At 38.1% G+C, this 25,901-nt stretch overlaps 1 protein-coding gene across 2 annotated transcripts in view; it reads right to left on the bottom strand.

Moving 5' to 3' along the window:
• The window catches only part of GCSAML (germinal center associated signaling and motility like), a 51,818-nt gene extending 27,420 nt beyond the window's left edge, over positions 1-24,398 (bottom strand). The window contains exons 1-3 of one of the 2 annotated variants that reach the window (XM_027624391.2): positions 24,304-24,398; positions 24,023-24,211; positions 3,586-3,645 (exon numbers count right to left, since the gene is read on the bottom strand). In XM_027624391.2, coding sequence (XP_027480192.1) covers positions 3,586-3,645; positions 24,023-24,051 — 89 coding nt within the window. In that variant the 5' untranslated portion in view covers positions 24,052-24,211; positions 24,304-24,398. The remainder of the gene's footprint in view (positions 1-3,585; positions 3,646-24,022; positions 24,212-24,303) is intronic. The other variant, XM_027624392.2, reaches the window with a different exon arrangement.
• Between the last annotated feature and the right edge of the window lie 1,503 nt (positions 24,399-25,901).

Genomic DNA, 25,901 nt, shown 5'->3' with positions numbered 1-25,901 from the left:
TATGCTAAGCAAAATAAATCAACCAGAAAAAGACAAATATCTCATTATTTTACTGAAATGCAGAATTTAAGAAACAAAACAGATGAACATAGGGGAATGGAAGGAAAAATAAGACAAAATCAGAGAAGGAGACAAACCATAAGAGACTCTTAACTATAGGAAATAAACTGAGGGCTGCTGGTGGGGAAAGTGAGTTGGGGTATGGGGTAATTGGGTAGTGGACATTAAGGAGGACACCTGATGTAATGAGCACTAGGTGTTATATGCAACTGATGAATCACTAAACTTTACCTCTGAAACTAATAATACAAAATATGTTAATTAAATTGAATTTAAATAAAAAATTAAAAGAGAAAAAATATTGGAGAACAAGTTGTATTTTTACATGCCCCCATTTTTAAAGAAGAAAAAATTGAAACCACAAAAATTAAGTTTTTAATTCAAAGCAATTAGAATAGCATCAATGATAAAAAACTAAGAACAGCAAAAATAAGAACCTAATAAAGATAAAAGCAATAACACTGTGACATCCTGGAAAAAAGTAAAACAGAAATCGGATCAGTGGTTGCCAGGGGTTGTCAGTGAGGGGAAAGCTGATAGAAATATTCCATATCTTGATTGAGATGGTGGTCACATGACTGCATGTTTTTATAAACTTATCAAACAATTTACCTAAAAAGGATGAATTTTACTGTGCTATACATCTATAAACCTAAATTTTAAAAAGCTAAATGACTTGAAAGAGCTCATAATATACCTTTGGTAAATATGTTTAAAATCATGAATTAAATGATAATATTCTAGTAAAAATAAAATAACCAAAATTGACTTAAGAAGATGTAGAGATTGTGACTTTATTCAGAGAATATCATCCCGTCAAATTAGACAAAATGAAACTGAATTTAGTTCCAGCCCATATAAGTCTTATATAATATATCTGATTGCAGTTGACTCAGGTGGTCAAAACAGTTGAGTTCTTCCTTACCAAACTGACTGGTTAAAGTTCTGTGAGTCCCATTCATAAAATTTGCAGCCACTGCTGAAAACAGTATGGAGGTTCCTCCAAAAGTTAAAAATAGATCTACCCTATGATTCAGCAATTGCTCTACTAGATATTTACCCAAAGGATACAAAAACAGTAATTCAAATGGATAAATGCGTCCCAGTTTATAGCAGTATTATCAACAATAGCCAAACTGGAAAAAGCCCAAATGTCCATTGACTGATGAATGGATAAAGAACCGTGTGTGTATATATACACACAATGGACTATTAGCCGTCAAATAGAATGAAATCTTCCCATTTGCAACAATGTGGATGGAACTAGAGGGTATTATGCTAAGTGAAATAAGTCAGTCAGAGAAAAACACATACCATTATGATTTCAGTCATATGTGGAATTTAAGAAAGAAAAGAGCGGTGCCTGGGTGGCTCAGTCTGTTAAGTGTCCAACTCTTAATTTCAGCTCAGGTCATGATCTCAGGGTGATGAGATTGAGCCCCAGGTAAGGCTCTGTGCTGGGCATGGAGCCTGTTTTGGATTCTGTCTCTCTTTCTCCCTACCCCCCTCCCACCCCTGTTTACGCTCTCTCTCTCTCTAAAAAAATAAAATAAAATAAAAATTGTTTAAAAAGAAGCAAAACAAACAAGCAAAGGAAAAAAAAGAGAGAGGCAAACCAATAAATAGACTCTTACCTATAGAGAACAAACTGATGATGACCAGAGGGAAAGTGTGAGGGGAGAGAGGGGAAATATGTGATGGGGACTAAGGAGTGCACTTATCATGATGAACACTGGGTGTTGTATGTAAGTGTTGAATCACTAGGTTGTATACCTGAAACTAATATAACACTGTATGTTAACTACACTGGAATTAAAATAAAACTTTATTTTTTAAATATTTTATTTATTTATTTGACAGAGAGAGAGAGAGACAGAGAGAGAGGGAACACAAGCAGGGGGAGTGGAAGAGGGAGAAGCAGGCTTCACGCCAAGCAGAGAGCCTGATCTGGGGCTCAATCCCAGGACCCCAGGATCATGACCCCAGATGCCTAATGACTGAGCCACCCAGGCACCCCTAAAATAAAACTTTAAAAAATTGTTCAGATGGGGACACCCTGGAGACATTTAATTTCTCATTTAGTTACTGTCTGTTTTTAATAAAGACTTGGTTGTATTTGGCATGTCAACCCTTCAGTTCCTTTAAAAGGGAAGAATTGGAGAACATCACCTAGCACAGATCTCATTTTAGACATAAGAAAGCAAAAGTCAAGTTTAAATGACTCTATGTTGTACAGAACTGGTTTGTGGTAACCTGAGACAAGGACGTTGGTTCAATAACATCCCCTCTTCAGCCACACACTGTAAAGGGAAATTAGTTACAATGATGGCATAGCCACCCCACTGTCTACCTTTTCCTTTGTGCCAAGAAAATATAAGTGAAATATTTAGGTAATGACTGATTCCTGCAAACAGTATTTCATATCAACAATATATATGGGCCTTCCCTTCAATCCCTCACCCTTTCACACTTAGAGAAGGAGCCATCTCGGATAAAAACCCAGATCTTGACATGCAATGATTAGGAAAGAGGTTGAGTGCAAAGATATGGAAATCCCACAGTCAGCAAACAAGGCAGGGTTTATCTAAGCTGGGGTAATATATCAGTGTCCAGATAGCTGTTGTTTTTTCCACTCTTTTTTTTTTTTCTTTTTTCCATTGAGTATCTTGTAAAGGTTGGGCAACAGCTAGGCAAGGCAAGCAGTGGTCAGAGCCTCAAAGACCACATGGTCTATAAAGGAAGATGGACAATAAAAGGCTAAACTAACTAATATAAAGTTACTAGGCGATAGGAAAGGCATAGTGGGCAATGCAGGAAATTCATGGGGTGTGGAAGCAATGTTCCCACATTGTGAGAAAACTCAAGGATGTTTTCTAGAGGAGAATGTGAGAGCCAGAATTTCCAGAAAGAGATGTTGTGAAGCACAAGCATCAAAAATAAAAACCATGAGTGCTAAAAGAGCAGTGTGCACTAGGGCACTGAGTTCAGGCTGAGCTTGGTGACTTCAAGAACAAGAAATGCTGCAGAATTCCTGGAAGATGATGGGTGAGGGTGGAGGTTGGGGCATGAAATCAAAGAGGTGTGCAGGGGTCAATCCTTATAGGACTACAATCCCATTGAAGAGTTTGGATTTTATTCTGGATGCAATGGAGAAAAATTGAAGGGTCTCAAGAGAAAGGCATGATGAGACTTATATTTCCAAAGATTATTCTGAGAATGAAGAATAAGTTGGATGTGTAACCATTGTAAATAGCCAAACTAAAATAAGCATTTCAGCTATATATTTGTACATGTGCTTTATATAACCGTGAAGGAATGAAACATGTGCACTTATAACCCATTTCTTTTGTTTAGAGCCTCCAACTAACCTTCTGCCAAGTCTTAGAGGCAACGACCAAAGAATTCTATGATTGTAGCTCTATGAGCTCTAAACTAAGATGTTAGCTCTTATGAGACAGATTCTCAGTCCCTTGTGAGACAGAGGTAAATCTCAGAGAAAAATGCTCTGATATACTGTGTGCTTACTGTTTTCTTTCCACATCTTGGTTTACTTTCTTGAGCTTCTTTTGGTTGTTTCTCAGGCAACTAGATGGAAACACAAAGAAAAGAGACTCTTATTTTCCTTCAAGTATTTTCACCCCCTTTTCTTGCTTTCCTTACCATTAAGACAAAGCCTGCTTTTTCTTTTTGCCAAACTTCTCTGTCATTGAAACTGGCAGGCAGTCACAAGATCCTAACAACAGGAAGGTGTGACTTCTCCAGTGAGCCCAGAGGAGACCAGCAGTTCCCGTGATTCCATCCCCATGGAATAGTTGCACCACTAACTTTGGCCCCATGAGCCAGAGCAAGATTCTCCAAATCCTGCTGGGGTTTGGCCCTCCATGCACACATAGAACACTATCATCCACACCTACATTCAGAGAAGTTTGTTGTGCATATCACTCTTGGTATTTTCCCAACAATTATCATCTTCCTTATAAGAATCAAGCAAGCACTGAGTGATGGAATTGAGGTTAGAGAAACCAGAGGCTTTCATGGTTACACAATAGTGAGATACAGACCCAAACCCATGACAGAGTTAAGCAAATTTGTCACTACACTGGTTATCCAAACAGTATTTCTTTGAATGGTCTTTTTCTTCTGTTATCACATCCTAACACTTGTCTATTCTCCTGCTTCAATGTAAGACTGCATGCAAAATATCCCAGACTATGAGCCTCCTCTTCCTTACTGTCAATATTTGGAAAAGACATTTCCTCAGTATTGGTGTTTAAAAGTTCAAGAACACGGTTATATATTGACATGCTGGGCCAGTAAGCAAAGAATAGAAGTTGTTAAATACAAAGTAAGTCAAATTTGAGGAAGAAGGGCCCTTTTTGGAGATGAGTTCAAATGTAGAGATTTCTGGATAATATTCACAAATGATTAAATTTGGATGGAATGATTGTAAATCAGGCAAAATTTAATTTCAGTGTCCCATGTGTTTTCTTCTGTTTCCCTAGAGTCCAGTTTTCTCAAAATTCCATGTTTCTAAACTGGTCAATGAAAAAAGAATCTGATAAAATAATTCTCCTTGATGTTAGTGATTCACTGACTTTCTCTTCTAAGGGATGTTTGTATTTTATTTTATTTCATTTTTTATTATGTTATGTTAATCACCATACCTTACTTCATTAGTTTTTTTATTGTTATGTTAATCACCATATATTACATCATTTGTTTTGGTGTAGTGTTCCATGATTCGTTGTTTCTTCATAACACCCAGTGTTCCATGCAGAATGTGCCCTCTTTAATACCCATCACCAGGCTAACCCATCCCCCTACCCTCCTCCCCTCTAGAACCCTCAGTTTGTTTTTCAGAGTCCATCATCTCTCCTTGTTCGTCTCCCCCTCTGACTTACTCCCCTTCATTCTTCCTCTCCTGCTATCTTCTACTTTTTCTTTTTTCTTAAAATATGTTGCGTTCTTTGTTTCAGAAGTACAGATCTGTGATTCAACAGTCTTGCACAATTCACAGCGCTCACCGTAGCACACACCCTCCCCAATGTCTATCACCCAACCACCCCATCCCTCCCACCCCCCACCACTCCAGCAACCCTCAGTTTGTTCCTGAGATTAGGAATTCCTCATATCAGTGAGGTCATATGATACATGTCTTTCTCTGATTGACTTATTTCACTCAGCATAACACCCTCCAGTTCCATCCACGTCGTTGCAAATGGCAAGATCTCATTCCTTTTGATGGCTGCATAATATTCCATTGTGTATATATACCACTTCTTCTTTATCCATTCAACTGTCGATGGACATCTTGGCTCTTTCCACAGTTTGGCTATTGTGGACATTGCTGCTATAAACATTGGGGTGCACGTACCCCTTCGGGTCCCTACATTTGTATCTTTGGGGTAAATACCCAGTAGTGCAATTGCTGGATCGAATGGTAGCTCTAATTTCAACTGTTTGAGGAACCTCCATACTGTTTTCCAGAGGGGTTGCACCAGCTTGCATTCCCACCAACACTGTAGGAGGGTTCCCCTTTCTCCGCATCCCCGCCAACATCTGTCGTTCCCTGACTTGTTAATTTTAGCCATTCTGACGGCTGTGAGGTGGTATCTCATTGAGGTTTTGATTTGGATTTCCCTGATGCCGAGTGATGTTGAGCACTTTTTCATGTGCCTGTTGGCCATTTGGATGTCTTCTTTGGAAAAATGTCTGTTCATGTCTTCTGCCCATTTCTTGATTGGATTATTTGTTCTTTGGGTGTTGAGTTTGATAAGTTCTTTATAGATTTTGGATACTAGCCCTTTATCTGATATGTCATTTGCAAATATTTTCTCCCATTCTGTCGGTTGTCTTTTGGTTTTGTGAACTGTTTCTTTTGCTGTGCAAAAGCTTTTTATCTTGATGAAATCCCAATAGTCCATTTTTGCCCTGGCTTCCCATGCCTTTGGTGATGTTTCTAGGAAGAGGCTGCTGCGGCTGAGGTCGAAGAGGTTGCTACCTGTGTTCTCCTTTAGGATTTTGATGGACTCCTGTCTCACGTTAAGTCTTTCAACCATTTGGAGTCTATTTTTGTGTGTGGTGTAAGAAAATGGTCCAGTTTCATTCTTCTGCAGGTGGCTGTCCAATTTTCTCAACACCATTTGTTGAAGAGACTGTCTTTTTTCCATTGGACTTTCTTTCCTGCTTTGTCAAAGATAAGTTGACCATAGAGTTGAGGGTCCATTTCTGGGCTCTCGATTCTGTTCCATTGATCTATGTGCCTGTTTTTGTGCCAGTACCATACTGTCTTGGTGATGACAGCTTTGTAATAGAGGTGGAAGTCCGGAATTGTGATGCCACCAGCTTTGCTTTGCTTTTTCAATATTCCTCTGGCTATTCGGGGTCTCTTCTGGTTCCATACAAATTTTAGGATTATTTGTTCCATTTCTTTGAAAAAAGTGGATGGTATTTTGATGGGGATTGCATTGAATGTGTAGATTGCTCTAGGTAGCATTGACATCTTCACATTGTTGGTTCTCCCAATCCATGAGCATGGAACGTTTTTCCATTTCTTTGTGTCTTCTTCAATTTCTTTCCTGAGTATTTTATAGTTTTCTGAGTACAGATCCTTTGCCTCTTTGGTTAAATTTATTCCTAGGTATCCTACTGTTTTGGGTGCAATTGTAAATGGGATAGACTCCTTGATTTGTCTCTCCTCTGTCTTGTTGTTGGTGTATAGGAATGCCACTGATTTCTGTGCATTGATTTTATAGCCTGCTACTTGACTGAATTCCTGTATGACTTCTAGCAGTTTTGGGGTGGAGTCTTTTGGGTTTTCCACATAAAGTATCATATCATCTGCAAAGAGTGAGAGTTTGACTTCCTCTCTGCCGATTTGGATGCCTTTGATTTCCTTTTGTTGTCTGATTGCTGTGGCTAGGACTTCTAATACTATGTTGAATAGCAGTGGTGAGAGTGGACATCCCTGCCGCGTTCCTGACCTTAGGGGGAAAGCTCTCAGCCTTTCCCCATTGAGAATGATATTCGCTGTAGGTTTTTCATAGATGGCTTTTATGATATTGAGGTATGTACCCTCTATCCCTATACTCTGAAGAGTTTTGATCAAGAAAGGATGCTGTACTTTGTTAAATGCTTTTTCTGCATCTATTGAGAGGATCATATGACTCTTGTTCTTTCTTTTGTTAATGTATTGTATCACGTTGATTGATTTGTGGATGTTGAACCAGCCTTGCAGCCCAGGGATAAATCCCACTTGGTCGTGGTGAATAATCCGTTGAATGTACTGTTGGATCCTATTGGCTAGTATTCTGGTGAGAATTTTTGCATCCATGTTCATCAAGGATAATGGTCTGTAATTCTCCTTTTTGATGGGATCTTTGTCTGGTTTGGGGATCAAGGTAATGATGACCTCATAAAATGAATTTGGAAGTTTTCCTTCCATTTCTATTTTTTAGAAGAGTTTCAGGAGAATAGGTATTAATTCTTCTTTAAATGTCTGAAAGAATTCCCCTGGGAAGCCATCTGGCCCTGGGCTTTTGTTTCTTGGGAGATTTTTGATGACTGCTTCAATTTCCTTAGTGGTTATAGGTCTGTTCAGGTTTTCTATTTCTTCCTGGTTCAGTTTTGGTAGTTGATACATCTCTAAGAATGCACCCATTTCTTCCAGGTTATCTAATTTGCTGGCATAGAGTTGCTCATAGTATGTTCTTATAATTGTTTGTATTTCTTTGGTGTTGGTTATGATCTCTCCTCTTTCATTCATGATTTTGTTGATTTGGGTCATTTCTCTTTTCTTTTTGATAAGTCTGGCCAGGGGTTTATCAATCTTGGTAATTTTTTCAAAGAACCAGCTCCTAGTTTCGTTGATCTGTTCTACTGTTCTTTTGGTTTCTAGTTCATTGATTTCTGCTCTGATCTTTATTATTTCTCTTCTCCTGCTGGGTTTAGGCTTTATTTGCTGTTCTTTTTCCAGCTCCTTTAGGTGTAGAGTTAGGTTCTGTATTTGAGACCTTTGTTGTTTCTTGAGAAAGGCTTGTATTGCTATATACTTTCCTCTCAGGACTGCCTTTGCTGTATCCCAAAGATTTTGAACAGTTGTGTTTTCATTTTCATTGGTTTCCATGAATTTTTTTAATTCTTCTTTAATTTCTTGGTTGACCCATTCATTCTTTAGTAGGATGCTCTTTAGCCTCCATGTATTTGAGTTCTTTCTGACTTTCCTCTTGTGATTGAGTTCTAGTTTCAAAGCATTGTGGTCTGAAAATAGGCAGGGAATGATCCCAATCTTTTGGTACCGGTTGAGACCTGATTTGTGACCTAGGATGTGATCAATTCTGGAGAATGTTCCATGGGCACTAGAGAAGAATGTGTATTCCGTTGCTGTGGGATGGAATGTTCTGAATATGTCTGTGAAGTCCATTTGGTCCAGTGTGTCATTTAAAGTCTTTATTTCCTTGTTGATCTTTTGCTTAGATGATCTGTCCATTTCAGTCAGGGGGGTGTTAAAGTCCCCCACTATTATTGTATTGTTCTCAATGTGTTTCTTTGCTTTTGTTATTAATTGCCTTATATAATTAGCTGCTCCCATGTTTGGGGCATAGATATTTACAATTGTTAAATCTTCTTGTTGGATAGACCCTTTAAGTAGGATAGAGTGTCCTTCCTCATCTCTTATTACAGTCTTTGTTTTAAAATCTAGTTTGTCTGATATAAGGATTGCCACCCCAGCTTTCTTTTGCTGTCCATTAGCGTGGCAAATGGTTTTCCACCCCCTCACTTTCAATCTGGGGGTGTCTTTGGGTCTAAAATGAGTCTCTTGCAGTCAGCATATTGATGGGTCTTGTTTTTTAATCCAATCTGACAGCCTGTGTCTTTTGATTGGGGCATTTAGCCCATTTACATTCAGGGTAACTATTGAAAGGTATGAATTTAGTGCCATTGTATTGCCTGTAAGGTGACTGTTACTGTATGTTGTCTCTGTTCCTTTCTGATCTTTGCTGCTTTTAGGCTCTCTCTTTGCTTAGAGGACCCCTTTCAATATTTCTTGGAGGGCTGGTTTCGTGTTTGCAAATTCCTTTAGTTTTTGTTTGTTCTGGAAGCTTTTTATCTCTCCTTCAATTTTCAATGACAGCCTAGCTGGATATAGTACTCTTGGCTGCATATTTTTCTCATTTAGTGCTCTGAAGATATCTTGCCAGTCCTTTCTGGCCTGCCAGGTCTCTGTGGATAGGTCTGTTGCCAATCTAATATTTTTACCATTGTAGGTTACATATCTCTACTCCCGAGCTGCTTTCAGGATTTTCTCTTTGTCTCTGAGACTCGTAAGTTTTACTATTAGATGTCGGGGTGTTGACCTATTATTATTGATTTTGAGAAGGGTTCTCTGTGCCTCCTGGATTTTAATGCCTGTTTCCTTCCTCACATTAGGGAAGTTCTCTGCTATTATTTGCTCCAATATACCTTCTGCCCCTCTCTCTCTTTCTTCTTCTTCTGGGATCCCAATTATTCTAATGTTGTTTCGTCTTATCGTATCACTTATCTCTCGAATTCTGCCCTCTTGATCCTGTAGTTGTTTCTCCCTCTTTTTCTCAGCCTCTTTATTTTCCATCATTTGGTCTTCTATATCACTGATTCTCTCTTCTGCCTCATTTATCCTAGCATTTAGTGCCCCCATTTTTGATTGCACCTCATCAATAGCCTTTTTGATTTCGACTTGGTTAGATTTTAGTTCTTTTATTTCTCCAGAAAGCGTTTCTCTAATAACTTCCACGCTTTTTTCAAGCCCAGCTAGTATCTTTAAAGTCATGATTCTGAACTCTAGGTCCGACATCATACTAATGTCCGTATTGAGTAGGTACCTGGCTGATGGCACTACCTCTTGTTCTTTTTGTTGAGGTGATTTTTTTCGTCTTGTCATTTTGTCCAGAGGAGAATAGATGAATGAGAGAACAAAATGCTAACAGGTTTACAACGTCCCCCGTAAATATACTGTATACAAATCAGAAAAGACCTGAAACCAGGGGAAAAGAAAGGGAAAGAAAGAAAAAAGAAAGAGGAAAAAAAGGAAAGAAAAAAAAGATAAAAACAAAAACAGAACAATACAAAAAAAGCAGAATGTGTTCAAATATGATCAGGCTAGTGCATAGATCAGAGCCATACACTAGATTTTGGGCGTATTTTGGTCTGTTAGAAAAAAGCGCCTCCTAAAATTTTAAAGGAAGAAAGACATATATGTACAAAATAAGGGTTGATACAATGAAGGGATAGAAGATGACTGTAAAGATGAAAATTATAAAAGATTTTATAAAAGGACTTGATAAGGTAAGAAGTTGTTTGAAAAAAGAAAGAAGATTTAAAAAAAAGGGGCGAGAGAATGTGATCAGGCAGGAGACTAGAACAAAGCCATACACTAGTGATTTAGGGTATATTTTCATCTGTTAGAAGAAACTGTATCTCAAAATTTTAAAGAGAGAACAACTTATATATATATGCCAAAAATAAGGGTAACTACTATGAAGGGATAAAATATGACTCTAAAAATGAAAAATAAAAAATGTTTTTTTTTTTAAAAAGAGATTGATAAGATGTTGGTTGAAAAAGTGAAAAAGAAAAAAAACAGTTAACAAAAATTAACTTTGATGAACTAATGAATCATGGTAAAAAAAAAAAAAAGCCATGAATTCTATGTGCAGTATTCCCCTAGCGCTGGAGTTCTCCCGTTCTCCTTGATCGGTAAACTTGGCCTTGGCTTGCTGGCTGTTCGTGCTGATCTTCTGGGGGAGGGGCCTGTTGCTGTGGTTTCCAAATGTCTTTGCCGGAGGCGGAATTGCCCTGCCCTTGTCCGTCCGGGCTAAGCAAGCTGCTCGGGTTTGATCTCAGGAGCTTTTGTTCCCTGCAAGCTCTCGGTACAGCTTTGGAGGACCAGGGCGAAAATGGCGGCCTCCCAGTCTCCACCCGGAGGAGCTGAGAACTCGGGGCCCCGCTCCTCAGTGCGCCCACAGAGAAAAGCAGTCACTCCCTTGTCCCCGGTCTCCGGCCGCACTCCGTGCTCCCCCGGCCTGTGACCGGGCGTTGCTATCTCCGGCACCCGACCCCGTGTGGAGTCTCCAAACCCAGCAGATCCCTGCGGTGCGCTCCCGCGCCGCTCCTCCTGGGGGAGGAAGGGGGGTCTCCCCGGATCTGCCGCTTGTTGGGTCCCTACTGGAGGCGCAGTGGCCCGACTGGGCCGCGGATCACAGTTTATGGCCACCCCGAGCTGAGAGCCCGCGCCTCGGCTCCGTCTCTGCAGCCGGCTTCCCCGCTCCGATCCCTGGGAGCTCTGCCGCACTCAGGCTCCCCCGGTCTTTCTGTGACCCCAAGGGTCCTGAGACCACACTGTCCCGGGAGGATTCCACCCCCTGCTTAGCCACTGGAGCGACGTCCCTCCGCGGAGCCGACTTCTAAAAGGTCCGATTTTGTGCTCCGCGGCTCTAGCACTTGCCAGAAGCGGCCGACGGAGGCCCCCTCCCCCGCCGTCTATCCTCCCGAATATCGCCTCGGATTCACTTCTCCGCACGGCCTACCTTCCAGTAAGTGGTCGCTTCTCTGTTCAGAGAGTTGTTGCTACTCTCTTCTTTGATCTCCTGTTGAGTTCACAGGTGTTCAGAATGGTTTGATCCCCATTCAGCTGAATTCCTGAGACCAGACGAAATCTAGGTCTCCTACTCCTCCGCCATCTTGCTCCACATCATTAGTTTTTGATGTAGTGTTCCATGATTCCTCATTTGCATATAACACCCAGTGCTCCATTTAGTACATGCCCTCTTTAATACCCATCACTAGGCTAACCCATCTCCCCACTCCCCTTCTCTCTAGAACCCTCAGTTTGTTTTTCAGAGTCCATAGTCTCTCATGGTTTTTCTCTCCATCCGATTTGCCCCCCCTTCATTCTTCCCCTCCTGCTATCTTCTTTTTTTTTTTTAACATATAATGTATTATTTGTTTCAGAGGTACAGGTCTGGATTCAATGGTTTTACACAATTCACAGTGCTCACCATAGCACATACCCTCCCCAATGGGATGTTTGTATTTTAAAGTTAAGAACAGGAACATAAAATCCTTACCATTAGCAGGAATCTAATTGGAATTCCATGTCATTATTACTGAACATAAATGGGCACTAAATTCTGCTATATACAAAGTAATTTTTTTAATCAAGCAGAGTTCAGATAATGTCAGGCCATAGGTGATGTACAAAGATTTATTGGCTGAAATAATGTATCATCTTATACTCTATCATTAAGACAATAGACATTAAATGAATCTTAAAAATGTATCTTGGTCAGTGTTGAGATCATGGGTGATTTTTCCATACTTCCTGGCTTTTTTTTAATTCTTTTTTTAACTCCCCAAATATTTGGAATTAATTTAAGACATTATAACTCCACAAAGGAAATCTAAATGCAAAAAATCAACAGTTTACATTCTATTTCTTTATCAAGCAATAAAATTAAAAATCAACAATGAAGTACCTAAAAATGTACATATGTCTAGATATTAAGTAATATAATAAGTAATCTTTATTTTAAAGATGAGAACATAAAGGAAATTTCCTAAAACACTAATAAAATGATAGTGAAAACCACAGAAGACAATTTCCAGGATATAGATAAAGGGCAATGTGAAGAAAATGAGTTGTTTTCATAAGAAAACACAAATGATTGAAAATGACAAAGTAAGATATCTATCTACCTAGGAAAAAAGAAAAAGGAAACAAAGAAAGTTATGGGCAGAAATGAATGTGAGAACCAAATATCAGAAAAGAATAATATTGGCAAGATGGGCAAAAATCTGGCAGGATCACTTAAGTAAAAAGAAAAGGGGAATAAAACTAAAATCAAAACAAATTTCAGAAGTAAGTACTACAGAGATAAAAAAATAAGTAGTATGAACAGCTATATAATAAACATGATGACTTAAAATGGATATCTGAGAAAAACAAAATGCAAAAATTGTCACTTGAATATCACCCATACCTCAAAATAGTCTAGCCAACATGTTTCCATATTTTTACCAAATTTCATGTGACAAATATATCTTCTTATAAAAGATGTTCCAGAAATAGAAAAACAGAAAATAATGTCAAATCCATTTAATGAGATTAGAAGACTCTTCAGTCCAAAATTAAATAAATGGGAGAAAAGAATTACAGGTCTAATTTATGCATGAAAATAGATATGATAATCCTCAATAAAATATGAATTAACTAATTCTAAAAGTTCAGTAAAAATAACACACACTTGACAATTGAGTAGGTTTTATCCCAGAAATTAAAGGGTAGGTCATCAACAAAAAATCCTAGTCCCTGGGGCGCCTGGGTGGCTCAGTCCTTAAGCGTCTGCCTTCGGCTCAGGTCATGGTCCCAGGGTCCTGGGATCGAGCCCCGCATCGGGCTCCCTGCTCCGCGGGAAGCCTGCTTCTCCCTCTCCCACTCCCCCTGCTTGTGTTCCCTCTCTCGCTGTGTCTCTGTCAAATAAATAAATAAAATCTTAAAAAAACAAAACTTAGTCTCATGATTTACCACCTTAGAGGTCTAAGAGAAAAATTACAAGTTTATCTTAATAGTTTCAAAAAATGCATTTGATGATATCTAGTTCCATTAACAATAAAAATTAAACAATAAAACTTATTATAAGAGGAAACTTCCTTATTGTGATAAGGTCAATATACCAAAAACATACAGCAAACTTAATGGAACAATTCAGGAAAAAAAAAATCTAAGATCATTTACAAGACAAGGACACCCAAGAACATTGATAGTTTTAAACATAATAATGACATAAAACAAGAAAAAAGGTACTAGTTGTAAGATGAAAAAGGAGAGAAAAATCTTTAACTTTATAGATGCTACGTTAACTATGTAGAAAGCCCAGTAAAATTAACAAAGCATTAAAAGAAATGAGAAGGTCAGCCAGGCTGATCTTACAAAATTTAGTAGCATTTCAACAATAGCAGGCTAGAAAATAAAACACTTTATAGACTATTGTAAGTGGCTTCTAGAAATCAACCTAACAATGCAAGAAAGACAAAAATTATCAACTCTACCAAAATGCATGAGGAGAGACTTGAATAAATACCATATAAATAATTGTTTTTATTGATTAATATATTTGCATAAACATAGCATTTTTCCCTCAAATTAATCTGTATAGTCAGTGTCATCCCAATCAAAATTCAAGTTTGTACTTTTGATAAAATTAACAAATTCAGTGTTAAATAAATGTGGGAAGAGAAAGTCCCCAAAAAGCTAAATCAGTTTTGAAACAAAGAACAAAGAAGGCATGTCCTGGAAACTATTAACAGGCAATGTCAATGTCCATTCCACATTCCTTCTGGTCAGAGGGGAAAGCAACATCTAGCTACCTTTCTAGGACTCACTTGCAGCCACTGTTCAGGCTGTAAATTAGGTGCTGTCCAACGTGCCCAGAGGCCTTTTGTGGCTCTTTCTCTGACAATCAGTCTCAGAGGTGGGAATTTTTTCAGCATCAACATTCTGGTGTCCATTCTCCAACCTCACAGACATTGCTGGTGGCGAATTCTCAAATGTGGAATCACTCAAAAAGCCTCCTCAGCAACAATAGCTCCCTGGATCAATTCTGTAGGGTGAGGGTATCTTTACAAGAGCCCAGGCTCAAACCCACACCTTCAGCCATTCCAATGATTTTGTAAGCACCTAATTCTTTATATTGAAACCCATCTTATTTTAAAAAAAAAATCTGCCATGGTTTATATCTCCTGTGCCAAGTCTCTATGATGTCATAGAAGATGACAACACACCAGATACCAGATGATGCTACAAAGTCACAATAATAAAAACAGTATGCTGCTAGTAAAGACAAACAAGAACTAAGTCAATATAGAGAAATTAAGTAGAAAGGAACAGATCTATCTATATGTAGAAACTTGATATGTAATAAAGAAGTGACCATAATTCAATGGGAAAAGAGCAAATGAAGTTGAAGTTGCAAAATCTGACTCACTATTTGGAGAGAAAAAAAAAGTAAAACCCCTACTTCATGCTTTATTCACTGGAAAATAAAGATCTAAATAAGAAAGTCAGCCAGAGAAAATTTAGAGAAATAGCTTTGTCACCTAACAGTGGAAGAAAATATAGGAGCCTTCACAGGAGAATGAAGACCCAAAGAATACCATAGATGAGCAACAGTTAGAATGCTGCATCGCATCCCCTTAATCCCCTCTGAAAACGTCGAAAAGTTCCTGGGCACAGCATGGGCTCACTTTTAAGATGGAAAGGAGTCCTATAGAAGACCTCTCTCAAGTAAGGAGAGAAGGCCAGTGGGCTTTGGAGTCTTGTTTGGTTTATTTCTAGGGATTTAAATTACCTTTTCCTACTGTGAAACTACAATCCTTTAACCTAAATTTCCAAACTTGTAAAAATTGGAATAACATCTCCTTTATAGGCTCATTAGGAGTTAAGACCAACTATATAACATGCTTGGCACCCTTCAATAACTTCATAAATGTCATTTCCCTTCCTCATTAATTCCATTGGACTAGAGTGACTGAGAATAAAATCTGGAGAGCCTTTGGTACAAGTCCTGTGGCTCTTTTGTTGCTTGGCTGACCCGGGGTAATGGCTGGGTCTGGAGACAGTGAAACACTTTGTCATAGAAAATGAAGGTGACTCATGATGTAGAATGAGTGTCTATTTCTTATCAGTTCTGTTTCCTTCACCTGGTACATTTGTTGAGGATCTGACAGCCAAGGTGGAAATTGGGAATTTCCCAACTCAGTATCACCTCACGTAAAATCCATCCCTGTTCTCCCTGCTTCTGTGTCTCCTCCATCTCCATATACATACAGTATATTCCAAGATTCTCTAATGATGGAGAGCTCTCTGGGAGATACCAGGAGTAACTTTAAATTTCATTTGGGGAAATAATCTTAGCCTTCTCTTATACCACATCAGTGATCTAAATGACTGACAAACATCAAGATGAATCATTGGAAATGCATTTACTTTAACTGAAACTTTTGTTTTTCCATTTTGGTTGTTCCTGACAAATTTCAGCCCTTTACCATCTATTGCTTGGTATATTTTAAGTTTCTTAACTTCTCCATTTTTGTCTGTCATTCCATCTAATTCACAGAGGACAGACGTTTCTCCCTAAAATATGAGCCACATTACATCTTTCTACAATTCACAAATATCCAGTGAATCACTAGTTCCTATGGGCCTTTGAAGACTGCAACATCAAATACCAAACTTCATTTCCAACTTCTTTTCCTGTTGGCTCTATTCTTGAACAATATGCTTCTTATTGACAGCTAATTGTCATTCCATCAGATATTTCAAACTCTTATACATTTTCACATATTGTCCCTTCAGTCTAGAAAGTCTTTTCTGACTTTCATTAGCTTGTTAAACATTTGCAGCACAATGCATACAGCAATTCCTTAAACGTGACCTTCCTTCTGGCCATTTCAAATCAGAATTACATTCATTATTCCTCTTGTTTCTATAGCACATTCTCTGTGCTTCTACCTAAAATACATTAACTTCCTTTTTCTTTTGCCGTTCAAAGATTTTATTTATTTGAGAGAGAAAGAGAGAGAGCATGGCAAAGAGCAGAGGGGGAGGAAGAGGAAGAGGGAAAGAATCCCAAGTAGAATCTGTGCTGAGCATGGAGCCCAACCCAGGGCTCAATCTCAGGACCCTGAGATCAGGACCTGAGCCAAAGAAACCAAGAGCTGGATGCTTACCTGACTGAGCCATCCAGGCATCCTGTAACATGCCCTTTAATCTCACTACATCTTTCAAAGAACAGAATTTTTATGGGTGATGGGCATTAACACATTACCTTCTGCCTTAGCTGAAAAAAGAGGTTATTGTGGTATAGTGGAAATGACACATGACCTGACATCAGAAATTTTACCCTCATACTCACTTCACAGTATATTAGATATATTAAATCATCATGCCATAAACCCCGAAAAAAAGGGAAGACAGAAATCACACTGTAACTTCATCACTTAATAGCAAAAAAGACCTTGACAAGTGTTCATCTTCTCTTAGCTATGTAATTTTTCTTAAGTTACAGCTTAGTGATTAAGTGCAGTGTTTCTTGAAAGGGCTTCTTTTTTTTTTTTAAATCAACATCCACTGAGATCTCTTCTCTAATTTTTTTCTTAAGGCCAAGAGTGCTCATATAGATTTTCCAAAAATATTGATTAATCCCTAAGAGAGGAAAGCATTTTCCATCAAAATGCATGTTTGAATTCAACTCTTTGAGCACAATTATGTTGTTTTCCCTCCATCTCCAAGGAAGACACACAGATGACCAATAGGTATATGAAAACATACTCATCATAAATAATTATGAGTGAAATGCTGATCAAAAACACAATGAGTTATTATTTCATACCTGTTAGGAAGGCTGTTATCAAAAAATTAAAAAATAATAGGTGTTGGTAATGGTATGAAGAAATTAAAACTCTCGTGCACTGTTGGTAGGAATGCAAATGGTACAGGTACTAGGAAAAACAGCATGAATCCTCCTCAAAAATTAAAAATAGAATAACTATATGAACCAGCAATCCTGTTCCTAAGTATATATGCAAAGAATCAAAATCAAGATCTTAAAGACCTGTCTGCACATCCATGGTCACCATAGCATTATTTACTAATAACCAAGACATGGAAACAACCCAAATGTCTCTCCATAGATAAACGGATAAAGAAAATGTGGCATATACATACAGTGGAAAGTTAGTGAGCCATAAAAAAGAAGGAAATACTACCATTTGCAACTACATGAATGAACCTTACAGATATTATGCTTAAATGAGTTAATCTGGTGACAGGAGAACAAATACTGAATTACCTCACTTATATGTGAAATTGAATAGAGTCAAACTCTTAGAAGCAGAAAATGGAGTGGTGGCTGCCAAGGGCTAGGGAGTTGTTGCCTAATGCATACAAAGTTTGTTATGTTGCATGAATAGTTTCCAAAGATCTGCTGTACAACATAGTGCCTATAATTTAGAATACTGTGCACTTCAAAATATGTTAAAAGGGTAGATCTCATGTTGAGTGTTCTTATCACACACACACATGAACACAAGGAAATTGAAAGTAATGGATATGTTTAATACCTTGATTGTAGTGATGATATCACAGGAGTTCACATATGTCCAAACTCAACAAAATGTATCCTTTAACTAGGAGCAATTTTTTTGTCACCAATTATACCTCAGTAAAACTTAGAGGGGGAAAAAAACAAAACGAACTCAGGGTAATCAGGGTGGGATGAGGAGTGGCCAAGTAGTGAACCAACTCATTTCATTAACCTCATATACTCCTCTCCTTTTCACCCCACTACACACCATGCTCAGACTCTTTTCGGGGTCTTCACGTACGGTCTTTTGTCTGGAAGCTAATCCCTCAGATCCTTGCCTAACCTGCTCATTCTTAATTATCCAGGTCTCTCCTCAGAAGTCAGGTCTCCATAGTATCACACCCTCCCTTCTGCTATGTTTCAGTCATAGTCCTTATGACCAACTGATTTATATGATTTATATAACTGTTTGCAACCCCTTCATCCTGCTAGAATAAGTTCCATGAGGTGGAATTTTTCCAACCTGTTCTCAATCATACCTACAGTGCACTGAATGAGATTCCTTGAGAACCACATAATTCCTGTGACTGGTTCATTGAAACAAAATATATAGCTCAAGAACCTGAAAACAAGTTCAACTTCAAAGCACTATAAGTAGTTAAATAACAGCTAATACTGGTTAATCACCTACCATGTTCTTGCTAACATAAATGCATTGTTTCATTTTATCTTCACAAAATCTAGGATCTGGTAATATTCATATCCTTACTTTGGGTATGGGTATATAGAATCAGAGAAACCAACGAATGTATCCTGTACTACAGGAAAAGCAGGATGAGATTTCACAGGTGAACTTTCATTGGAAACTCTCCATTTCCCTTTTATCTAATTGTATGAGCTCCAAGCAATGCTGCTAACCTGCCTTCCAAAGTTCACCAATGATTTACTCAAAGAATACAAGAACACTAATTCAAAGGGATACATGCACCTCTATGTTTATTGCAACATTATTTACAATAATCAGACTATGGAAGCAGCCCAAGTATTCATCAACTGATGAATGGATAAAGAAGATGTGGTGTATATGTACAATGGAATATTGCTCAGCCATAAAAAAGAATGAATTCTTGCCATTTGCAACAACATGAATGGAGCCAAAGAGTATAATGCTAAGCAAAATAAGCCAGTCAGAGAAAAACAAATATCAAATGATTTCACTCATATGTGGAATTTAAGAAACAAAACAAATGAGCAAAGGGAAAAAAATAAGAGAGACAAATCAAGAAACAGATTCTTAACAACAGAAATAAAATTGTTTTGTAATATAAAAACATTACTAAGGACCAATCAAATAATAATAATAATAATAATATTTACCAATAAAAGGAGTGCTCTACACAGAAATTACCTATATTTTACTTACTGGGAATAAAAGATCTCCATCACCAGTTAGTAAATATATCCAACTATGCAATTCACATTTATTTATTTACTTACTTACCTATTGATTGAATGATTGATTCCACAATCATAGTACATGAGGGTAATAACAACAACCACATCATACAGTAGTTATGAAAAATAATGAGATAATCCTGTGAAATTCTTAACACTATGTGGACAGAGAGAAAGCCTGAAATCATAATCACTTGTTATTATCAATGCAAGTTGAATACTGTGTTCAGTCCTGTGAATTCCTTGAGTGCCACTGAATCTGGCTGCTGTGAAGTGTGTGGGAATGTTGGACTGTGGAGGTCTCATTCACAGATACCTATGGTGAGACCTCCTGAATCAATGTCCTCCTCTTTCCTCTTTGTGTCTGTATGGATTTTAAAATAGAACTGAAACCGGTATCACACTGTATGTTAACTAACTGGAATTTAAATAAAAACTTAAAAAACAAATAGAACCAAAACCCAGCAAATGGACTTCTCCAAAAAGTCAGGCCTAGAACCCTAAGCAGAGAGCAATGACTGAAGAGCAGAATGAGAAGGGGTCTTTGCAACTGCAAATGTGAGCAAACCAAAACATTTCCATCTCTCTGAGTCTAAATGGCTTCACTCCAATATGGTTGAATTGAAGTAGCATCCTCTTGCTGCTTAAATGTTTATAAAGTAAAAGTCCATGGTTGTTCCCAAAGACCGCCATCTCTATCAGAATATGGTAACAGATGTATGTCAGAAAATTTAACAATCAATTCAGAAAGGGAGATAATTAAAAATGGAAAGTTCCTTTAAGTCTCTGTATTCTGAAGCAGATCATTTTGTCCTCTGCTTCCCTCAAATGAGAATTACATATGCTTCTTCATACTAGCCAAAAATCATTTATAGAAAAACTTCTTTCCATAGAGTATAAGCACAAGTTTCAGGGATGCTCAAGTTTTAAAGGCACTGTCATTGTAATCAAAGGATTCATAATCTAATGGCACTAGGTAGAATGTGGTTAGTGTCATAAACGTTTATAAACCATTTACAAGTCATAAAAATGTGAAAGAATAATTTCTGGCAAAGATCAGGAAGATGTCACATTTGGCCCAGGCATTGCAGAATGAATATTTTGACAAGTAAAGATGATTGAAAATGTACTTTGGAGTAAGAGTTTTGATAGCCAGTGCACAAAAGCTTGAAATCAAAAGGTAAACCAGTGGTCAGATTGATAAGGGTATAGGGTATGCAACATATTTATGGTAGAAAGGGCAGGAAAGTATATTTAACCATATTAATTTTACTTTCTTTAAGTCCCTGCTTTGTGCTAAGTTCTAGAGAGACATAGGGACTGCAAAGATATATTCAAGGCAACAATTACCCTTGAGAGATTCTCTACTAAACAGAAAACAACCGATTAGAGGCTCATTGCTAAGCCAGGCAGTGGAGCCAATGCCCAAAGTGAGAAGAGAACAAGAAGGAGGGAGTTATTAAAACAGAATATATAAGACCTTAAATTCCAAAATAAGTGGTCTACACTTTACATGTTAAGTAGTGGGAAATGGATGTACCCTGAAACACAGAAGTAATGTGATTAGAGTTTTGCCATGGGTAGATCAATCTAGTTGTGTTAAAGAACACAACAGAATGGCCAAAAGCTACATTAAAAGGTGCTCGACATCAATAATCATCAGGGAAATGCACATCAAAACTACAATGAAATATCACCTCACGCCTGTGAGATGGCTACCATCAAAAAGAGAAGAGGTATTAAGTGTTGGCAAGGAAGTGAAGAAAAGGAAACTCTTTTATACTATTGGTAGAAACATAAATTGATTTAGCCACTATGGAAAACAATTTTTAAATTAAAAATGGAACTACCATATGATCCAGCAATCCCACTTCTGGATATACAGCCAAAGGAAATGAATACAGAATATCAAAGAAATATCTGCACTACCATGTTTATTGCAAAATTACTCACAATAGCCAAGATATGGAAACAATCTAAGCATCTGTCAATAGATGAATGAATAAAGAAGATGTGGCAGAATCAAAAGGAATGAAATCTTGCCATTTGCAATGACGTGGATAGAACTAGAGGGTGTTATGCTGAGCGAGATAAGTCAATCAGAGAAAGACATGTATCATATGACCTCACTGATCTGAGGCATTCTTAATCTCAGGAAACAAACTGAGAGTTGCTGAAGTGGTGGGGGGTGGGAGGGGTGGGGTGGCTGGGTGATAGACATTGGGGAGGGTATGTGCTATGGTGAGCGCTGTGAATTGTGCAAGACTGTTGAATCACAGACCTGTACCTCTGAAACAAATAATACATTATATTTTAAAAAAAGAAGAAGAAGAAGATAGCAGGAAGGGAAGAATGAAGAGGAGAAATCAGAGGGGGCAATGAACCATGAGAGACTATGGACTCTGAGAAACAAACTGAGGGTTCTAGAGGGGAGGGGGAGATGGGTTAGCCTGGTGATGGGTATTAAAGAGGGCACGTTCTGCGTGGAGCACTGGGTGTTACGCACAAACAATGAATCATGGTACACTACATCAATAGCTAATGATGTAATGTATGGTGATTAATATAACATAATAATTTAAAAAATGTGGTGTATATGTAAAAAAATAAAATAAAATGAAGGTGAAAAAGTTTATTTTATTTTTTTAAAGATTTTTATTTATTTATTGAGAGAGAGAATGGTAGAGAGAAAGCATGAGAGGGAGGAAGGTCAGAGGGAGAACCAGACTCCCTGCCGAGCAGGGAGCCCAACGCGGGGCTCGATCCTGGGACTCCAGCATCATGACCCGAGCCGAAGGCAGTCGCCCAACCAACTGAGCCACCCAGGCACCCAGAAGGTGGAAAAGTTTAAAAAAAACAAGATGTAGCAGATAGATGATAGATTAGGTAGAAAATAGATAGATGATAGATGATTGATGATAGATAGATATGATGGATAGAATATGCCCATATATATTATTCAGCCATGAAAAAAAAAAGAAATCCTGCCATTTGTGACAACATGGCATGTCATGAACTTGAGGGCATTATGCTAAGTGAAATAAGTCAGACAGAGAAAGACAAATATCACTTCTATGTGGAATTTTAAAAAGCTGAACTTTTAGGAACAGAGAGTAGAACAGGGCTGGAGGTGGAAAAATTAGGGAGATATTGTTTAAGGGTACAAACTTGCAACTAGTAGATAAATAAGTCTTGGAGTTCTAATGCACAAAACAGTGATTATAATCAACAATATTGTATTGTAAATTTCAAACTTGCTAAGGAACTAGATCTTAATTATTCCAAGCACAAAAAAGAAGTGATAATTTATGTGATGTGATAGAAGTGTTGGCTAATACTATGGTAGTACTCATATTATAATATGTAAATGTATCAAATCAACAAATTGTGCACTTTAAACTTATACAATGTTATATGTCAATTATATCTTAATTTTAAAAATCTAGTCTTGTTATATAATTATAATTAAACTGGAAGGAGGTAGAGTAAATGGATGGGAGAGTGAGGTGCTATAAAGAAAATCCTTTAAGATTAAGCAAGCCATAAAAAGAATGTCTGTTATCCATATCTATTTTATGACTTCAAAAGCATTTGAGGGGCACCTGGGTGGCTCAGTCGGTTGAGTGTCTGCCTTTGGCTCAGGTCATGATCCTCCTGGGATCAAGCCCCACATCAGGCTCCTGCTCAGGAGGGAGCCTGCTTCTCCCTCTCCCCCTGCCTGTCACTCCTTCTGCTGGTGCACTCTCTCTCTCTGTCCAATAAATAAATAAAATCTTAAAAAAAAAAAAGCATTCAAAGATGAGGAAGGCTAAAAATCACCAAGAGAAAGCACTACTTAAATCAAAAGCATTTGAGTACATTGTTTTGCATCCATAATTTTCAAGAACCTGACTGTTTATTCTCATGCAGATCCCATGAAGTTGATGAATAGGAAGATAAACCATACACCCAGATGAGGATAGAAAGGTATAGAAAGATTCAAGTGACTACAGACTAGGGTTTCTGGATAAAATGCAGAATGACAGTTAAATTTGAATTTCAGATAAACAACAATTTGTTTAGTGTCAGTATGGCCCATGCAATAATGCTCCAAATATTGAATAAGGCATACTTACACTAAAAAAAAAAAAAAAAAAAAGTTTGTTTATCTGAAATTCAAATCTGACTTGGCAACCTGTATTTTTGTTTTCAGAATCTGGCAACCTACCATGGTTCCAAAGAAAGGCAAAAGAGTGAGTAAACTGAGGTGGTGAGGGGTCACTGTGTGTTCTTAAAGAATGTTTTCTTCAGGTTCAAACCTCTTAAAGCACCACAGTCTTGCTGTTCCAAATGCATACACCCAGTCTCCCACTCCCTGTTCTTCCAACAAAGAACAGCTTCAGACTCACCTGAATTCTCTCAGGAGATAATTCCCCATTCTCTCACTGTGACTCTGCTTTTCAGCTCCGGAGTTTTACTCCACTTTCACCAATGATGGGCACAATATGAGGCAGGACGTGGCATCTGACCACTGACTTGTGCTGCTACCAACCATGAGCTGCCAAGGAATGGGCATGGTAGAGAAGGCAGGAAACATTCTGAAGGGGAGGGGAAAAGAAAAAGGCACATGGGTAAAAAAAAAAAAATCAGGCTGAAACATGAGAGAATAAATCTAACACTCCAGGTTCACCTTTCTTTCAAGGAAACTCCAGGATTGGAGAATCAGAAGAGGGAGGGACTTTCCGGTTCTTCAGAAATCTTAGATCTCCAGAATACCGATATTTTGTCCTCTTCCAAACACACAAAAAGAAACCTCTTGTAGGAAAACTTAAAAAAGAAAAAGATAAAGAAAAGTTAGAAATAAAATGTGTTTGTTCCTCAGGTTATAAACATCAAATCAAATATAAAGGTCTCTCCTAAAAGGTCTGATACTCAAAAAATAACAATAACAAAATGGGAAAGAAAGAGAAAAAGAGTATGAAAATAGAAAAGTATTGATGTTATACAAGCTAGGTAAAGGAGTAATTGTTCTTCCTGTTGTTGTTCCAAGGCTAGCACTGCAATGGGGAAGGAGACAGAGCCTGACAGACCTATCTCCACCATCTGTTCCCCCACTTCCTCCCCTACACTACCCACCAGAGCCACAGAGCACAAGCTGGCTGCAGTGATAATTTCATGCAGGCGATTAGCTGACTGCTGACCCTGAGCTGTTGCTGTTGGGGGAATGTAACAGTTTATTCATATTGTCTCTCACCCAATGGAGTGCAGAACAGATTAAAACTTTTTCAGTTTTTATCTCACATGAAAATGATTTGCTGAACTCAAAAATTATATGCTCATCTATCCCAACATTTTGTTTTGTTCTGTTTTTAAACCAAATGTAGATACCGGGTCTGAGGAAGTTTGTTAGGGCTACCCATTGGCAGTGCTCAGGGTCTCAAATGCTTTGCAGTCATTTTTAAATTTTGTATTACTATTTTTGTTTCAATCATAGCATGGAGAAAAAAAGCATTTGAAGCAGGAATGTCACAAACCCATGCTGGGTTTATGCTTTACCTAACTCATATTTGTGAACCTATGTACTAAAACCCTGCATCCCAAACTTTCACATTTTACCAATCCTCAGAGGACTCTTAAACGCTAATCCTGATTCTGTCAAACTAGGTTCAACATTCTGCCTTTTTAACAAGCTCCCAGAAGATACCACTCTTGCTCTTCCTTTGAGTAGCTAGACACTAGACCAGCAGTCCTCAAAGCGTAGTCCCAGACTGGTGGCATCGGTTTCACCTGAACTTATTAAAAATACAAATTCTCAGGTCCTGACTCACACCCACCTGCTGAATCAGAAACTCTGGGAGCAGAATCCTCTTGTTGCCTGCTAAAAGCACTACAGTCAGCTTTCTCTTGTTCTGATCACTCATGAATAAAGTCATTCATCCACAAATGCTCAGTTAAGTAGGTCCCTGTTGGGTCTCAGACACTAAATGATAGAGATGTGGTACTCAGAACGCTTTTAGTTTCTTCAGCCTCTTTAACTCCCCTTTCTGCTCACGCTAGCATGAATCTATCTGGGAAAGGACAAGACTTTAATTCCACTACCAGTGTCTAACCAATGGACATCCTGGAACTCGTCTTCTTCTGTGGGATGGATAAGATATAAGGAAGTGAGTTTTAGTGAACTGTAGAGTATTCTGCAGGGACGGTGGCAGTGACTATTCACTAAGCACAATAGATATGCACACGTCCAACTTCATCTGGACTCTCAGTGCCATGTAGAAGAGACAGTAG

The sequence above is a fragment of the Zalophus californianus genome, chromosome 5 (assembly GCF_009762305.2).
Source record: "Zalophus californianus isolate mZalCal1 chromosome 5, mZalCal1.pri.v2, whole genome shotgun sequence".
In the NCBI taxonomy this organism is placed as follows: Eukaryota; Metazoa; Chordata; class Mammalia; order Carnivora; family Otariidae; genus Zalophus; species Zalophus californianus.
The sequence above is the reverse complement of the archived record's forward strand: the minus strand, read 5'-3'. Positions and strand labels throughout refer to the sequence as shown.